The following is an 18,347-nucleotide window of genomic DNA, read 5'->3' on the forward strand; positions in this document are numbered from 1 at the left end:
CACTTACAGAGCATTATTCCTTTGGCATTTGGCTCTTTAGTTTTTAAATATTTGTTTATGTATGTGTGTACATGCATAATACATACATACATATATATATGTGTGTCTGTTTGTGTGTGCCATGGTGCATGTGTGGAGAACGGTTGATAACATGTGGCAGTTGAGTGTCTCTGTACTTTTTGTTTTGTTTTTTTGAGACAGGGTCTCTCCGTGTAGCTCTGGCTGCTCTGAACTCTCTTTGTAGATCAGGCTGGTCTGGAACTCACAAGATATCTGCCTGCTTCTGCCTCCCTGTGCTCTGGGATTAAAGGCATGCGCCCTCCTGCCTGTCTTGATGGGTATTTTCAGATTTATTATTTCTTGATGTGTGTGATGGGTTTTGTGTGTTGAGGTAAGAAGCATGTGTTGGGTTTCATTCTCTATAAGCTTCTACCTGTTCATTTGAGGCAGGGTCTCTCCCTATGCTAGAAGCCAACAAGCTCCAGTGACTCTGCCTCTGCTTGTACCCATCCAAGCTGGGTTTTAAGTTTTTGTGGGAATACCCGTGATTGCTGGGATCTGAACTTTTACACTTGTGGTTGAGGAACAAGTGTTCTTAACCTCTGAACCATCTCTCCTGTCCAGCATTTGGTATTGCTAAGATGAAAAAGCTAAGACTTTGTAGGTAGCATATTTTGTAGTAAGGAAGACCATAGGCAATTAAGCTACGCCAGGAATCTTGTAAAATTGATAGTAAAAAAGGTATGCCTGAATTTCACAAATAAAGATATTTTCCAGTTTTCTTAGGTTAGTTTCTTGAGATGTATACATACAGTTTATTGGATTAGTAACTTCCTTTTCTGTAGACTTGCCTTCTTCCTCCCCAGCCCACATGGAGAAGGTGGGAGTTTGAAATAGCGCATTAAGCATGAGCTTCAACTCAGAATACTCTCTGACTATAGCCATAAGCCTGGATGCTATGGAACAGGTCCCAGTCGTTGTGCCAGGAAGCAAAATTTGGAATGGATAGAAGACCTAAAAAGATAAATAATAATACAATAAGAAGGCAAAATAATAGTTGTTAACTTCTCTGTTACTTATTTGTTATGTTATAGATAACATAATAATAAATTTGTTTTCTTGGAAAAGATGGATGGAATATGCAGCTATTAGAAGTTATAATTTTGAGAACTGGCTGTGTGAAAATTGTTCTGTGGAAGAAATGCACTGGTGGAGAACATGGTCCCTGGAACATCTGGGTTTGGCGTCCAGTTTTAATGCTTTCTAACTGCTTGGCTCTCACTTCTATGAATAGTTTCTTAGCATACTAAGTTGGTTGTGGAAGCTGCTGTGGCTCAGATCTGTAACTCTAGCACCTGAGACGCTGAGGCTGAAACAAGAGTTTCTGGGCTCCACAGTGAGTTCCAGGCTAGCTTTTACAAAACCATCAAAGCTAGTTTTTAATGACTATAACAGGATGCTTAGTTTATAGCCTAAAATTATAAGCATTTATTGTTTATATATAGATAATGTATATTATTTTTTTGCTATGTTAAAATAAGCAAGAGTGGACTGGAGAGATGGCTTAGAGGTTAAGAGCACTGACTGCTTTTCCAGAGGTCCTGAGTTCACTTCCCAGCAACCACATGGTGGCTCATAACCATCTATAATGAGATCTGATGCCCTCTTCTGACATGGAGATGTATATGAAAATAGATATGGCTCATATACATAAAAATAAATGACAAATAAACATTAAAACAAGAAATAAGCAAGAGGGAGATACTAGAATTGATACTTGTTGAAATGGTACTATATTCAAATTATGGTCAAATTATGAAGGGTTTTTGTGTTTTGTTTTTGAGAGGTCTCACTGTGACGGGGTTTCACTGTGTAGCTCTAGCTGTTTTGGAACTCACTGTGCAGGTCAGGCTGGCTTTGAGCCACACAGAGACCCACTTGCCTCTGCTTCCTGAGTGCTGGAAGTAAAAGCTTGTGCTACAGCGCCCGGCCTTGAAGTGTTCCTTGTACCTCTCCAGACTAGGCTGGCCTCAAACTCACAGATTCACCATCCTCTGCCTCCCCAGTGCTGGGATTAAAGGCGTGTGCTGATACACCATCCAGCCCTCTTGTTTTTAAAGAACAAAAGTGTTAAGGAACAGTGATTTCCTTCTTCCTTAGGTAACATATGAATGCTTGGCACTTCCAACTTGTCGTAAAATTTTGTTTGGGTATATTCGACATGTCTTTGTAGGCTTCAGCCATGAAATACTTGCTCCCCCGCCTCTGTCATAGTCAGTGAGTATAAAGAACTGCCCTTAAGTCCCGAAGGGAGCACATAACTTCCTTGCCTGCTCTCTACAGTCTTTTGAGTGAATATGTGAACCTGAGTAGTTCTGCAGAGACGTTTTAGTGTTAATAAATCTCTCCCAGTGTCTCAGTTTGGGTTCTCTTGTTGTAAAGAGACACCATGACCGGGACAACTCTCGTTAAAAAAGCATTTAGTGGGGGCTCACTTACAGAAGTTTACTTGATTATTGGCATGCAGGCAGACATGGTGCTGGAGAGATCAGCGTTTCACGTCTGGATCTGCAGGCAGCAGGCAGAGTAACACTGGGCCTGGCTTGAGCTTCTGAAACCTCAGAGCCCACCACTAGTGACACACTGCCTCTGACAGGGCTATACCAACTCCAGCAAGGCTGCACTTCCCGTAGTGCTGCCCGGGGTTAGTCCGCAGGGCCATTTTCACGAAACCCCGGTATTCCGCCTCCATCACCACTCATACTATATTTGAAATGACAACCCCTAGATATGTAGATAGGCATGCTAAGTTAGAAATGGGAGGAGCAGAGCAAGAGAACTGAGTGGAAAGTGTTGTGTGTGCAGTTGCTTGCTTTGTTGGACATTTTGACAGTTAACGCACCCTGCCCAGATGGCTACACTGGGTCATTCCTCATGACTGTTTAATGTTACTTTACATCTTTCAGGAGCCACTGGGAGTGGGGAAATGGTCTGTACAATATGTCAAGAAGAGTATTCAGAAGCACCCAATGAAATGGTTATATGTGATAAGTGTGGTCAAGGTAAACATTTATTTTCTTAGTTTTATAGAATTGTTATTAAATACTGAATGAGCCTATTGAAAACTAGTTTAAATACTTGTCTTGCTAATTTGAAACTATATCATAAGATCTGTTCATTTATACTATAGAGAGTAACAAAACTAAAACTAGAATGCCTTCTTAAAATTACTTTCTGCAGTATTTGCTAATAAAATAGACTTTGCTTTATGCTTTTTTTATATTAAGGGTATCATCAGTTGTGTCATACACCTCACATTGATTCAAGTGTGATTGATTCAGATGAAAAATGGCTCTGTCGACAGTGTGTTTTTGCAACAACAACAAAGGTATCTTTTAAAGTATTTTGGGCTAAAGCCCTGAATGGAACTTGTAAGGCATTATCATTGAAATGACTGTGTACATTGGAAATGAACTGTGTACATTGTTCTGAATGAAATTAGCAGCTAATGCTGCTGGGTAGAACGAATTATTTTACCTATGATCCTTAAATGGCTTGTATTTATTTTTGTGCTTTCTGATAGTAATGTGGGGATTGGGACAATAAATTGAAAGAAGACAGCAAAATTAATATATTATTAATAGCTGGTCGGACAGTATAGTATCATAGAAATTCAGAATGGGAATTATTTCAGAAGTGTCAGACATTTTTAAAGTATAGAATTGAAAATTAGAAAATTTGGTTAAATGACCTTCACCTTTTCCAACGTTTCCCTCTAATCTGTAGAGGGGCGGTGCGCTTAAGAAAGGACCAAACGCCAAAGCACTGCAGGCCATGAAGCAGACGCTACCCTATAGTGTGGCAGACCTTGAATGGGACGCAGGCCACAAAACCAATGTCCAGCAGTGCTACTGCTATTGTGGAGGCCCTGGGGAGTAAGTAGACACCGCTGTCCAATGTCCTTTGAGGTGGTTTTCACTAATACATTATCTTGTTTTAAAAACAACAACTTTTTCTGAAGCTCTCTTTTTCTTCTTGTTTGCAACATGGTCTCACTGTACATTTACTGCTGAATTGGCCTCAGATTCTTACAGCCTTGTCAAGCGCTAGGATTACAGGTGCTCACCACTGTGCTTGGGTTGTCTTACTGCTACTGATTGTGGTGTAGAAATGACAGTGAATTGCAAATGTCTGCAAGGATCAGTTCAAAAAACCTTGCTCCGAGGAAATAGCACTGCTATTCTTTCCTCTCCTCCCAACTCTTCTCCCCACCTCATCACTCTTGCTCATGCCAGATAAACAATTAAATAAATCAGAGGGAAATGTGTGTTGTAGAGATCCACTTTGCCACTTTGGAGCATTGTGTTGATTCTGTTCATGGGATGTCATGTTTAATGTGATTACACATTTAAAAAGTGGTACACATTTATTATTACTTGAATGAGTAATTAAGAAGCGGGTTTTAGTTAAATGATAGAGTCTGGATGAGGCTTTTTGGAGAATGATGAGAGTCTTGCCCAAATCCTAGTTCCTCTGTATATATACATATACATATAATTTTCAGAAGAAACTAACATGTAATTTTTCTAAGTATTTTACTGAAGAAATAGAATATTTGTACTAGAAACCTGTCCTGGTGTTTTATGGTTTTTATTTTAATTTAAAATATTTTATATTATTTGAAATTATATATGTGGGTATGTCTGTATATTGATAATGTGCACATGAGTGCAGTGCCTACAGAAGCCAGAGAGGACATTGGATACTCTGGAACTTTCAGGCAGTTGTAAGCTGCCTCATGTGGGTGCTGGGAGCAGAGCTAGGAGCTCGCTGAGCCATCTCTCAGCTGCAGGTATCTTATCTTTAAATGATACTTGATAACTATGTGCAGTGTAGACAAGCAGGGTATTTGAACCTTAATAAGTGGCTGCATGAATGAGTTTTGTTTTGTTTAATATTTACGATTCCTATTGCTATAACAGCCATCAGTTATCATCCAGTAAGCTTGTAAAAAGAAATTATTTGATGTTGGCCTTTCTAGTAAACATTCTATTTTTAATTAGATTATGTAGTTTTATCCATCTTTGTTATTTCTTTATTTGTTACATTATTTATTTATTTTTAGGTTTTTCAAGGCAGGGTTTCTCTGTGTAGCTCTAGCTGTCCTGGGACATGCTGTAGGCAGGCTGGCCTTGAACTCATGAAGATCTGCCTATCTCTGCCTCCTAAGTGCTAGGATTAAAGGCGTGCAATGCCACCACTTGTTTTCATCTTTGTTATTTAAATATTTTCCAATAGATACCTTTTTATTATTCTGTTTATTACAGTGAAAAAGTATTGCAATTTAACAAACTTGTTTAGCACAATTAGAAATAAAGATAGTGCCTCTATCAAACATAAAAACAGTGGTGACAGTTTTGTCAGCAAAGATGTCTCATAGATCCGCTAATAATTGTAATAAAGATAGTAATAATAAATATTTGGAAAATTTGGACAAGATTTCTCAGTAGGTAAAGAAAGGTGGTGGGCAAGAGTATGAGTTTGGGGAGAGTTGAATTCAGGTCCTCTTGCTCATAAAGGTAAACAGTTTACTGACCGAGGGGCATGTGTGCATATGCATGTGATACTTTCTCTTCTATTTTGAGGTGGGCTCAGTGTGTAACCCTGGCTGGCCCAGAGAAGGCAGTGTAGCCCAGGGTGGCTTCACTGGGATTAAGGGCATGATTAGCCTCATGTCAAAAAAAGGCCTCTGCCAAGTTTTGAGGCAGATTACTTATTTTTTTAATCATTAAAACCATGTGAACTGTGTCTGATACTGTAGCCACATTAAGCCTCTGAGTTTAAAAGAACACCTGGAATGTAACCAGTAATCATGGTCATTATAGCAGTTGTTTGACTCAGCTTGTAGAGCCAGTTGCTAGGCAAAAAGACATTTGGAGATGTCTTACTGTTTTCAGGTCAGGATATCATTGTGTCAGAACAGATTAGTGGAAAGAAAATATACTGACATGAAGATTCAGTTTTGGCAGCTTTCGCCTTATTCAGATCTATAGTTTGTAACACAACTGTTAGAAACACTTTTTGCTTGATAGAGGCATTGCTTTGATTTCTAATCATGTTAAATTTGTTAAATTGCTACACTTGGTTTTCATTATAGTAAACATATTAACAGAGAGATAAATATATACAATGAAACATTCATAAGCAGAAATTTTTCTAGGACCATTTAGTATCTAAACATTGGTACCTCTGAGTTTTTGTTTTGTGAGATCCAGAGAACTGATGTGAAAAAACAAAGTAGACAGCAGAAGTCTCCGAGGAGATGGGAAGGTGGCAGTAGGGGCCGAGAGTGCTTCCAGAGATCCTTACTTGGGTTCTCAGCAACCACACTGGGTGGCTCACAACCACCAGTGTGTACCTCTAGGTCCAGAGGAGCCAACACATTGCACTCAACATGCATATACCAGGCTTATAAATTTAAAAAAAGAGAGATGGCTTGTGATTAAGAGTGTGTGCTGCTCTGTAGAGGACCTGGGTTCATTCCTAGCAGCCACTGGCCTCTTGCAACTGCCCTTTCCCAGTGCTGAGCAGTCTGGGCTCTTCTGGCCTCTGCAAAGCACTGCATGCACATGAGGCACGTGCAGAGAAGCAGGCACCCACATATACACATAAGTTTTAAAAATGGTTTTAAATTGCCAGCCTAGAGCCAGGCCTGGTGGCACATGTCTGTACTTTCCCTGACTGAGGAGGCTGAAGAAGCGTGAAGGCTTCAGTCTAGTACAGTGGCTCTCAACCTTCCTAATCCTGTGACCCTTTAATACAGGTCGTCATGTTCTGTGACCCCCAATCATAAAATTACTTTTGTTGCTATTTCATCTAATTCTGCTGCTGTTAGAAATCATAATGTAAATAGCCAATATTTCTGATAAAATATTGATCCCTGAGAAAGGGTCCTTAGATCCCAAAATGCTTGCAACCCACAGGTTGACAACTGATTGGCTGGCCCAGGCATTTGAAGCTCACCTGTGTAGTAGGAAGAACCTAAGCCAAAAAACAGCAACAAAATGGTCTTTTTTTTTATAAAACAGTTGGGTGTGGTTGTGATGAAGAATTCAAAGCCAGCTGGGTGTGGGTGCACATCTTAGGCTGATCTCTGTGAGTTTGAGGCCAGCCCAGGCTTGTTACACAGAGAACCCTGTCTCAAAATTAACAGGTAAATGAGACTCAATAAAATGAGAAGAGGCTTAAGAGTGTAGCTCAGCTGTGAGGGTGCTTGTCTGTCTGTCAGGCTCGCAGCTCTGGATTTCAGAACCCCGCATCCTCCTGATCTGGGGGAAGGCATTAATCTCAGTACTAGGGAGGTAGGAAGGAACCGGTTTTGAGGTTATTTTCAACTTGAGGCTGGCCTGGGATATGTGAGACCTTGTCTCAAAAAACAAACAAAACTCCGAAAACAATACAACAAAACGAAGAAAACTGAACCCCTCCCCCCAAAAATAAGAAGCACAAGAAGAGCTGTGTGGATGAGTAGCTCCTTGGTAGAGGTAGAGTGTGTAGTGACCTGGATTAGACATCACTGCTAAAGCAAAGCTCATCAAAGACATCAGTGACTTGAAATATTAGTTAAGCTTAAGGAGCATCTACAGTTTCATGACTGAAGATAATGGTGAAGTAATTGATGTTACCAACCTTTTTTGGGGAAAAATTAGTGCCAATTATAGCAGAATTATAATACTTTTTATCAGAGCTGTATTGGTTATATTTTTTAAAAAAGATCCTCTGCCTCATCATAGAAATTTAGCCCAATAGTGGTGGTGCATACCTGTAATCTCAGCACTGGAGAGGCTGGGAAGATTGGAGTTGGAGGCCAGTCTTGGGCAGGATAACAGTGTGAGTTTCAGAAAGGATTAATTTCCATTTCTTTTGTAGCTGGTATTTAAAGATGCTGCAGTGCTGTAGATGTAAGCAGTGGTTCCACGAGGCTTGCGTGCAGTGCCTTCAAAAGCCAATGCTGTTTGGAGACAGGTGAGAGCATTTGAGTTTTAATGATTGCTTGTCACGGCTGCTTTGTAATTGTGGTTATTTTGCAGTTTCAGCTTTCCAAAAATAATTTTGACAATGATGTGTTAAAGGGATCAACTCAGGGAAAATACTGAAATAGTAAACATGCTTTACATATGTTTTTCTATGCTTTTGAATATTATTTGAGAAAGCTTTTTTAAAAAATTTTAAAATTTTATTAATTACAGTTTATTCACTTTGTATCCCAGCTGTAGCCCTCTCTCCCATTCCCTTCCAATCCCACCCTCCCTTCCTCCCTCTTCTCCTATGCCCCTCCCCCAGTCCGCTGCTAGGGGACTGACCCTAGTCTTATCAGGTCTCATCAGGACTGGCTGCATTGTATTCCTCTGTGGCCTGGTAACAATGCTCCCACTTCAGGTGGCCATGATCAAAGAGCCAGCCCATGAGTTCATGTCAGAGATGCCCCTGTTCCTATTATTGGGGAACCCTCTTGGATACTGAGCTCCAAGGGTTCTAGGTTATCTCCATGCATGTAGGACTCTTGTATTCTTATAGGCCTCTCCTTTAAGTTGGGGAAATTTTCTTCTGTGATTTTGTTGAAAATATTTTCTGGGCCTTGGAGGAGAGAATCTTCTTTTTCCTGTATTCCTATTATTCTTAGGTTTTGTCTTTTCATATTGTCTTGGATTTCCTGGTTGGTCTGTGTCAGGAAATTTTTGGATTTAAGATTTCTTCTAGCGTATCTTCCGCACCTGGGATTCTTTCTTCTATCTCTTCTAGTCTGTTGGTTATGCTTACCTCTGTAGTTCCTGTTTTCTTCCCTAATTTCTTTTTCTCCATGATTTCCTCCATTTGTGTTGTCTTTAATTCTTCCAATTCTGTCTTCAGATCTTGAGCCGTTTTGTTGATTTTCTTCACCTGACTGTGTTTTCCTGTTTTTCCTTCAATTCCTTCATCTGTTTGTTTGAACAATTCTCTATTTCTGTCATTTCTTTCAGTGATTTAGTTATTTCCTCTCTAAAGGCCACAAACTGTTTGCCTGCATCTTTCTGTGTTTGTTTACAGATGGCCATACTCTGTCTTTATCGTCCTCTATTTCTTTATGGATGGCCATATTCTGTTTATCTTTATCTTCCTGTGTTTCTTTACGGATGGCCATAATCTGTTTGACTTTATCTTCTTCTAATTCTTTGCGCATTTTATTTGTTTCCTCTATTATCCTCTTCATAAGCATAGATGTAAGGTCATCTTCTTGCATTTCAATTACGCTGGGGTGTCCAGGGCTCCTTGCCCCTGGATAACTAGGTTCTGGAGATGCCATATTGCTCTGCCTTTTGTTGGTTGAGCTTATACACTGACCTCTACCTATTGGGCTATCTTAGGTGTTAGCTGCTAGTTTCTGGTGGTTCCTGGGATCCTGTGATAGGGGAAATCCCCTTGGCAGGAAGATGTTTTTTTCCTGAAGGAGGCCGCCTCAGCTTTTTGGGTATGGTCATTGAGTGGCTAGTGTTTCTCAGGAATTGCCACAGCTCACCTCAGGCGAATAGACCTGAGTGGTAACTGTGTTTTTAGTTCGGCAGGGGGCCTCTCCTCTCACTCCGAGGAGTCCTGGAGACAGCCGCCCTGCTGCTGGGTTTCCTGCTCTGAATTTAGGAGCTGCTGCTGCTGTTCTTACAGTTTTCCAGGCGCAGCCCTCCTGAGGAACTTGGGAGCCCCACGGTTTGGTCAGTTTAGTTAGGGATAACTGGTTGCCCCTTGGAGCAGTATCTGGGGGTGGATCTCGGGGATCCCAGGCTTCTGTAGGACTGAGGTAGTTGCTCTGTGCCTAGTACCCAAGCTGTAATCAGTGCAGGTGAGCACAGCTCTCATGTGTTCAGCAGGAGGCGGGAGCCTGGAGCCTGTGGGAACCCAGAAACTTCTCCAGAGCTGCATGTCCTGAGGTTGGACCACGTTCCCCCCCCGCCCTCCCCCCCCCCACCATGGGGCTTCCTCCCAACAGGGAGACCCAGTCTGTGGTGTTTTGCGTCCACAGTTCAGCCTGGAGTGGACCGTAGAGCACACAGGCAAGTAAGTGGTGGCTCCAAGCTGGCGACTGGGCGTCTGCAGGAACCTGGGAACTTTTCCCAAGAACTTTCCATGCGTGTGTTTGTGTGTGTGGGGGTCAGCTGAAAGCTCTAAGCTCAGACCTGCTGATTCCCTTGCTGTGGGGTTTTCTCCCGACAGGGAAACTCAGTCTCTGGTGTCCTGGGGCCTACAGTTCTGTCTGGGATGGTGAGTCAGGTGCGCAGCAGGTCTCTGGGTGTCGGCTGCGCCCCCTGGTCCCCCAGACCTTTTTCAGGGATTGAGTGGGTGACCTGAGATCAGTCCGGTTTGCTTCCTTCCCTGTGGGGTTTTCTTGCGACTGGAAATCCCAGTCTCTAGTATTGTGAGGCTTACAGTTCATCCTGAGAAGGTGATCAGGACACACAGGCTGTGTCTCTGGGCTGGTGACTAAGTGCCTGCTGGGGCCTGGGAACTGTTCTGGGTTTAGCTGGGTGAATTGAGAATGGACCCAATTGATTTCCACACCATGGGATTTCCTCTCACCTGGGAATCACAGTTGCTGGTGTTTTAGGGCCCAGAATTCAGTCTCTTGGTCGCTGTGCCAACATTGCTGTCCTGCTCCTCAGACACAGTGACCTCCTGGCGCCACCATCTTGGATCCTCTTGAAAGCTTTCAAGTGTTGTCTCAGTGATTATATTTGTTTCCATCACTCCATAGCTCTCAAAACTATTCTCATCGGTAACCTTCCTTTCAAGAATCTGAAAGGAATTCTATGTTTGAGAATTGGGAAAAGCTATAGGATCGTGTTAAAAACAATTTATGTATTAAGTTTGAAAGCTTGTGAAAGCAGACATAGTTTGCTTTCTGTGTCAGGACATTAGAGCAGCACATTGAGCTCTTGGAAGAAAAAGTAAGATATCATTAAAACTGGCTTCCTGATCTCTCAGCTTAAATCTTGGTTTCATGTAAGAACAGCTGTCTTTTTGACTTTGGTTTGCTTTTGAGTTTATTTTACAGATCATTTTGAGTTTATTTCACATTGAGTGAAATAGTGCTTTTAAAAAGCCAGGGATGGTGGCACACGCCTGTAATCCCAACACTCAGGGTGGCAGAGGCAGGTAGATACCTGTGAGTTTGAGGCCAGACTGGTCTACAAAGTGAGTCTAGGACAGCCAAGACTACACAGAGAAACCCTGACTCGGAGGGTGAAAATAAGCTTATAAAAGCAGCCATCAAAGACTTTGAGGCACATGGCTATTATTGTGAATATTGGTGAATCTATGTGAACTTTAGAATCCTGTGATTGTTAAAGACGTTATCCCTTACTCCCACATAAGAGTTTTAACCATTATTTGCTGTTAATGTCATAACTGAAGTTGCATTTCCATTTCTGTATTAATCCTTACATTATAAATCCTGTGTCATTTGCGAAGTTGGCTGTAATGGTTATGTAGTTTGAATACTCAGTATGAAACTTTGTTTTTTTTTTTTTTTTTTTTTTTTTTTTTTAGGTTTTATACATTTATTTGCTCTGTCTGCAGTTCTGGACCAGAATACCTCAAACGTCTACCGTTACAGTGGTAAGCATGAACTCTTCTATTTTTTAAAAAACTATCTTGTCGTTTAAAACCTTCCATATGAAATGGAAATAAAATTTTGTTCTCTATACCTGGTTTTTATTTCTTTCAGTAATCTTCAAGGCTTATGCCTTATTCACCAGGACTATCCGTTTTATTGTTATGGATGAATAAGGCTGTTCATTATGGAAGGGTATAGATGTTACTTTCAGTTGTCCTTTACATTCTTAAGTACGTTTATGTTTTGACCTTTTATGTCTTCAAAGTGTCACAAGCAGAGATAAAATAATATGACATTTTCTGCTTTGATGTAGTAATAACTTATTGAATATGTGAGAATTTTAGAGATCTAATAAAATGTGTATACATTTACAAAAATTTAAAAATCATTTTATAAATTAAAAAATATATAAATTTTTATTGTGCTTTACGTATTTAAGAACAGGTAATGCCTTAACTCAGCCAGATGACACAGGCCCAGTAATGTACAGTCTGCTTTGTAGCTCCCTTGCAGTGAAACACAAAGATCTTAATTATAAATCATTTTCTACTGTAGCCAGATGTTTTAAAAAATGCATATGGAAGAAATTTGGGTATGTTTTAGTTTACAATTATTTCAGATAAGCTAGTGTTTTCCAGTTTCTTCAAGTGTAGCAGCTTATTGTATTGTGCCTATGATTTAAATTATTGACTGCCTAGTCACCTAAGTATGTCACTTTGGTTTTATTATACTAGTTTTATAAAGAAATTGATTTCTTAACAATAATCAAAACCACTGTTTTCGTATATTTTGATTATTTTTGGATTTCAGGGTAGATATAGCACACCTATGCCTTTACAACCTAAGTGTTATTCACAAGAAGAAATACTTTGATTCTGAACTTGAGCTTATGACATACATTAATGAAAACTGGGATAGATTGCACCCTGGAGAGGTAGGTGGTCTCAGAGCTCCTTGATGTCTTTGTCTTGTTTTGTGAAAAACAAAGAAGACACATGAACAAGCCAGACAACTAAAGTCTATTTATTTATTGAAATCACTTTATATCAGAGCTATTATTGTCTTATTTTCTTGTCCTGGGAATTTTACACGTGGTGGAAACAAATTACTTAATTCTTCCATATTCTGAAGTGAGCTTCATTGTAGTTAAAGATAGAACTGTTAGAAGTATTCTTTTTAGTAGGTATATTTTGTATAATTTCTCTTCCTTTTTCAGTTTTCTGTAGAAAATCTTAGATGTATACCAGCGTTCTCTTCCTTTTACATATCTTACATTTAAATAGCTCTGATTTCTAGGAATGCTGGGAACAGTGAGTATTAGAATAAGCAGTCACAGAGTGACGTCTCCTGACGGTATCTACCTATGCTGGTTTTATCGTATACAAGTGGTTGTGGTGTAACACACCTCAGTCCCAGCTGAGGGTGACCGGAGCTGTAGAGGGTCGCTATGAGCTCAGGGCTAGCCTGGTCTACAGAGTAAGAATCTGTCTTAAGAAATAAAGTCAGGAAAAAGAGTTTGGAGCTATAAAATAACATAAAGTGGAAATTAAGCTTACTGGTTGATGCGAGGGGGAGGTTTCGCATGCCTGTAATCCCAGCACTCATGGAGGCAGAGGCAGGCAGATCTTTGTGAGTCTGAGGCCAAACTGGTCTACAAAGTGAGTCCAGGACAACTAAGGCAACACAGATAAAACCTGTCTTTAAGCTACCCCCCGCCCCACACACACCAAAAAAAAAAAGGTAACTGGTTCTCTTATTTTTACTTTTTATTTAGAATTATTAAAATAGAGATTATTGGACTAGTGAGATTACTCAGTGGTAAGGTACTGCTGGCCTGGGTTTGAGCTTTGTAAAGATGGAAGGAGAGAATGGATATAATGTGCACATCATGTGCTCGTATGCAGACACGACAACAAGGCATGTTTACATGTGGATAGTTAGGTAATATGTGGGGTTGTGTGCATCGTGGTTACACATGTACTCTTGTAAAATTGTGTCATCTATTGGAGGTTTAGGAGCAACTTGTGTGTGTATAGCTCTGGTGCTGGTGTCATATGAATTAGAGTAGCAAAGGTGTGGTGGGCTTTACAGTGTCAGGGAGCAACAGGAGCAGCATGATGGACGCACATTTAATTGGTACACCAGCTGTATAAATCAGACCTTTAGCGTTGTTTTTGTTTTGTTTTTTTGTTTGTTTTTGAGACAGGTAGTCCTAAGCTGTTCTGCAACCCAATTATATAGGCCAGGGTTGCCTCAGACTCAGAGTTCTTCCTGTCTTTGCCTCCTGAGTGCTGGAATAAAAATAAAAGATATGGGCCACTATGCCTGTTTTCAGACTTTTTATAACTATGTCCGAAGATAATAAAAGCTTTTTAAATTTTTATTTATTTATTTTGGATACCACTTCACTGTATAGCTCTAGCTTGCCTAGAATTTTTTATGTAGACCAGTTTAGCCCCAAAACAGTGATCTTCCCCCTCTGCCTCCCAAGTGCTAACTTATAGGTTGATAGTCTTTGCTTGATAATGGATAGTTTTACATTTTCTTACATGGTTTTGTCCACCTTTATGACTGTCTTATGTAGCAAGTTTACTTTAAAGTACCCCTATGTTTCAATATTTTTTGGGGGATAATAAAAACACTTAATGTACTTAATGTAACTATTAAATTTGAGACCACATTTGAAAGTTTAATGTTGTTAGTTGAAGTGTTGCTATTATATTAGATTGCTTTGAAGGGTTTAACATCAGATACTAATAAGTCTGCACATACTACTGCCTTACTTTTGAATAGAAAGGTGGAGGAGGAACTTAGCGGATACTGTGGAGAAGATGGCTGGAGAACACGAAGTAGAGTTAAATGTATTTTTTAGGTAAAATAGGAAGTGCAGTTACATTTGTATAGAGATACATAAATAAGGTGACCTAGTACAGCCAGCACTGGCACCAAAAGTGTTTAAAGTATAAACCACTTGAGTTCTGGTTCTGGTGTTCTTTCTAACCAGGAGAATTTGAGCAGTTCATTTTACTTTTGTCTGGCCTGCGGGCTGTGAGGTGCTTGGATATTAGGATGTCCATACAAGATTTGGCTTTTGAATATCTTTGGTTTACTTCCCCACCCTGTGGGCAGCAGTCAGTCAGTCAGAACATGCTGTGCAGGCTCTGATGAGGAGCCTGGTCTAGTGAAGAGGCTTTGCAGCTTGAACCTCGTCCACTGTGAAGTCTCTCAGCTCTGGCAGGCCGGGAGGACAGCACTGGTGGAGGCTGGAGGGCCAGGTGGGCACGGACAAGCTCAACAATGTGCTGGAAGTTCAGTGGTCACTGAAGTCAGGGCCATACACAGGCCAGTCATAAAGTCCTTTTCCTCAAGCTAACCTATGGAGAGGCTTGAGGAGCCACATCTCAGGAGGACTCCAGTGCAGTCCTTGGGGCTCACAGCTTGGGGCTGGGTCACTAAGGGATCAGTGCCACCTTAAGGTCACCTTGTTAGCATATCAAGGCATCTTCTTGGGCTTGACTCCCTTCTGAGTCCTCTTGTGACTGCTTCTTGGATGTGCTAGAGCTTAGGGGTGGGGTTGTTCCTGTCTTACAGGCACACACAAAGTGGTTTCACTTCCGTTCCTAACTGTGAAAGAGTAGGAATAATGACTTGGGAATCTCTCTTCTCCAACTTTCTTTTTGGCAGATTGAGTTCTCTCTCAGTTGTGTCCTTGGGCTTGGGGACTGTAACTGGTAAAGACCATGCTATTGTAAACTTAAAAGCCAACTATGATATTTTAATATTTTTGGCTTTAATTTAAATTGACACATACTTTATCAGTGGGGACCTACCTTTAAATTTTTGTTTTAGTTCCCCCCGTCCCTCTTTTTTCTCCCTTCTTTGAGACAGGGTTTCTTTGTGTAGTCTTGGCTATCCTGGAACTTGTTCTGAGTTCAGTCTGGCCTTGAACTCACAGAGATCCACCTGTCTGTGCTTTCCAAGTGCTGGGATCAAAGGTTTCCATCACCACTGCCATGTGAACGTATAGATTTTAAAAAGTGGTTTGTGGTAGGCTATAGAGGTGCACACCTTTAGTCCCAGCACTTGGGAGGCAGAGGCAGATGGATCTCCGAATTTGAAGCCAGTCTGGTCGACAAAGCGAGTTCCAGGATAGACCATGCTACATAGAGAAATACTGTCTTGTAAAAGTTAATTTTTATTTGCCAGACTTAAGTGTTGTCTCACACAGTAGTTTTGCCCACACAGATCTAGAAGGTCTTGAGATGTGATCTCTTGCCAGAGTAGCCATGTTTTAAATTAAAATTCCTCTACAGTGTCTTTAAAAAAAAAAAAAAAAAAAAAGTGGTTTGTGAGGTTGAGCTGTTTGGGACCAACTGAAGTGTTTAATTGTGAAAATAACCCTTCCAGTGTTACAATAATTTTGTTGTTGTTATTGTAGAGTATTGAGGTATTTTCCCTAGGTTGCAGAGCTATAAAAAAAATTGAATGTAACTACTGATATGTCAGTTTTATAGCTGTTATAGTATGCAGTTGCTCCATAAATACATTTATTTCATGTAATGAACAACAAAATTAGGGTACTATTTAAACTTTTCTCCTGTAACTTAGAAAGTAATTCCTGAGAGGTTGAGTGGCACTAGGCAGGTTGCGTAACTCACTGAGGACCCAGAATAGACGCTGGGTCTTCTCAACACCAGCCGGTACACTTTTCTTTGCGTGGTATATTTCAGTCTAGCACCTGCATATTGTTAATGAATGAAATTATAGTGCAGTAAATTGTTTCTGATACTTCACAGCTGGCAGACACACCCAAATCTGAAAGATACGAGCATGTTCTGGAGGCATTAAATGATTACAAGACCATGTAAGTAGATTTATTTTACATATCCCTCTGAGAGAGAGAGAGTAAGTGTAACGAATGAAAGCAGTTAGAATTGTGGGATTGGTGTATGATATTTTAAATGTTTCACTGTCCTGTTCTCGCAGTCAGAGTACAGCAAGGATCCCAGAAGGCTGGAGAAGGAAAGAATGATACTTCTGAGAATGTGGGGTTGAGAAGCATACCAGTATCCTGGTGGGGGGGGGGTGTTAGTCTGTTTTCTTAAAGTTGGGTATTCAGTAATAACTTACTCTGTAATGCAAAATAGTGAAGAGAAAGTGAAATCTTGTTAGCTGGTGAGAGTATGCAAAAAATGGAGTCTTTTGTGTGGTGCACACCTGTGATCCCAGCACTCTGGGAGGCAGAGTCAGGCAGAGGCCAGCCTGGCCTACAAAGTGAGTCCAGGATAGCCAAGGCTACACACAGAAACCCTGTCTCAAAAAAAAAAAAAAAAAAATTTTTTTTTTTTTTTTTTTTGTTATTGCCATTAGTCAGTTACTGAGGAGTAGTGAGTAGTAGTGATCTGGGTGGTCTTGGAGACTTCATTGATAAAATATATTCTTGTATGGACTACCCTCCCTTCTTTAAAAAAGCAGCATTTCTGCGTTTCTTGATAAATTTTTATAAATACATGTCTTTATTTTTACAAATAAAGACAGACTGTTAAATTGCATTATAAAATTTTTGGTTTTGACAAGCTGCTGTTTTAAACTTGACAGTATTTTCTTACTAGATGTTTTAGTTACGTGTAACTAAATCTTTAAATTAGCTTGAAACAGTATAAGGTAATTGAGTGAATGTGCTGATAAAAATATTGTTTGAGTAAAATTTTTTTTTCTTCAAGACAACGTTTCTCTGTGTAGCCTTGGGTGTCCTGGAACTTGCTCTGTAGACCAGCCTAGCCTTGAACTCACAGAGATCTGCCTGCTTCTGCCTCCCAAGAGCTGGGATTTAAGGCCTGTGCCACCATTGCCTAGCATAAATTCTTAATTCTGACTTTTTTTTTAAACTTATTTTCTATGCATTGGTGTTTTACCTACATGTATATTTGTGTGAGGGTGTCAGATATTAGAGATTCAGACAGTTGTGAGCTGCCATGTGGGTGCTGGGAATTGAACCCAGGTACTCTGGAAGAGCAGCCAGTGCTCTTAACCACTGAGCCATCTCTCCAGCCCCATCTTAATTCCATCTTAAAGTATCAGAAATAGGTGTTATTGTTAATGATAGAAATGAGAGTTATACATTCTTAAAGGTATGTAAAAATGGAACAACATTTTGGGCAACTGGCTGGTATAGGTTGTTATGCCATGGAAATTTTTTTTATATATCGCCAAGAGGACTCTAGTAGATTAAGGTATATGGAAGTGCTTGATTACAAAAATCCTAAAGACCAAAGGCAGGCATGGGGTGAGTGTGTTTTTCAGAGGCGTAAGCACATACTAACACTTTTTGGGTCTAAATTGGTTTCAACTCCATATCTGGCCTTCTGTATACTCATTTTATTTTCAGGCCCTTTAGTGATAGCCTATTTTTTAAAAAAGTTATCTCTGTTCAAATATTTATTTATTTTTCCGAGACAAGGCTTCTCTGTATAATTTGGCTTTTCTGGACTCGCTTTGTAGACCAGGCTGGCCTCCAAGTCACAGAGATCTGCCTGGCTCTGTTGAGATTTTTTTTTGTCCTATAAATATATTCCAAAATAGAGTTTATTGGGACTAAGTACTCCTTGCTTTATGAGATTGCATGATTAGAGACAGGGTATTTCTGATGTATGTGTTCAGGCTGGCCCACATTGATGGTTTAGAGCCAGAAGCAGTGGTTTTT

At 40.3% G+C, this 18,347-nt stretch overlaps 1 protein-coding gene across 3 annotated transcripts in view; it reads left to right on the forward strand.

Moving 5' to 3' along the window:
• Window positions 1-18,347, forward strand: part of Mtf2 (metal response element binding transcription factor 2) — a 42,569-nt gene that overhangs the window by 16,159 nt on the left and 8,063 nt on the right. For all 3 annotated transcript variants that reach the window (XM_021657848.2, XM_021657847.2, XM_060381103.1), the window contains 7 exons: window positions 2,967-3,062; window positions 3,288-3,388; window positions 3,787-3,935; window positions 7,930-8,025; window positions 11,578-11,646; window positions 12,455-12,578; window positions 16,441-16,508. In XM_021657848.2, coding sequence (XP_021513523.2) covers window positions 2,967-3,062; window positions 3,288-3,388; window positions 3,787-3,935; window positions 7,930-8,025; window positions 11,578-11,646; window positions 12,455-12,578; window positions 16,441-16,508 — 703 coding nt within the window. The remainder of the gene's footprint in view (window positions 1-2,966; window positions 3,063-3,287; window positions 3,389-3,786; window positions 3,936-7,929; window positions 8,026-11,577; window positions 11,647-12,454; window positions 12,579-16,440; window positions 16,509-18,347) is intronic.

The sequence above is a fragment of the Meriones unguiculatus genome, chromosome 3, assembly GCF_030254825.1.
Source record: "Meriones unguiculatus strain TT.TT164.6M chromosome 3, Bangor_MerUng_6.1, whole genome shotgun sequence".
In the NCBI taxonomy this organism is placed as follows: Eukaryota; Metazoa; Chordata; class Mammalia; order Rodentia; family Muridae; genus Meriones; species Meriones unguiculatus.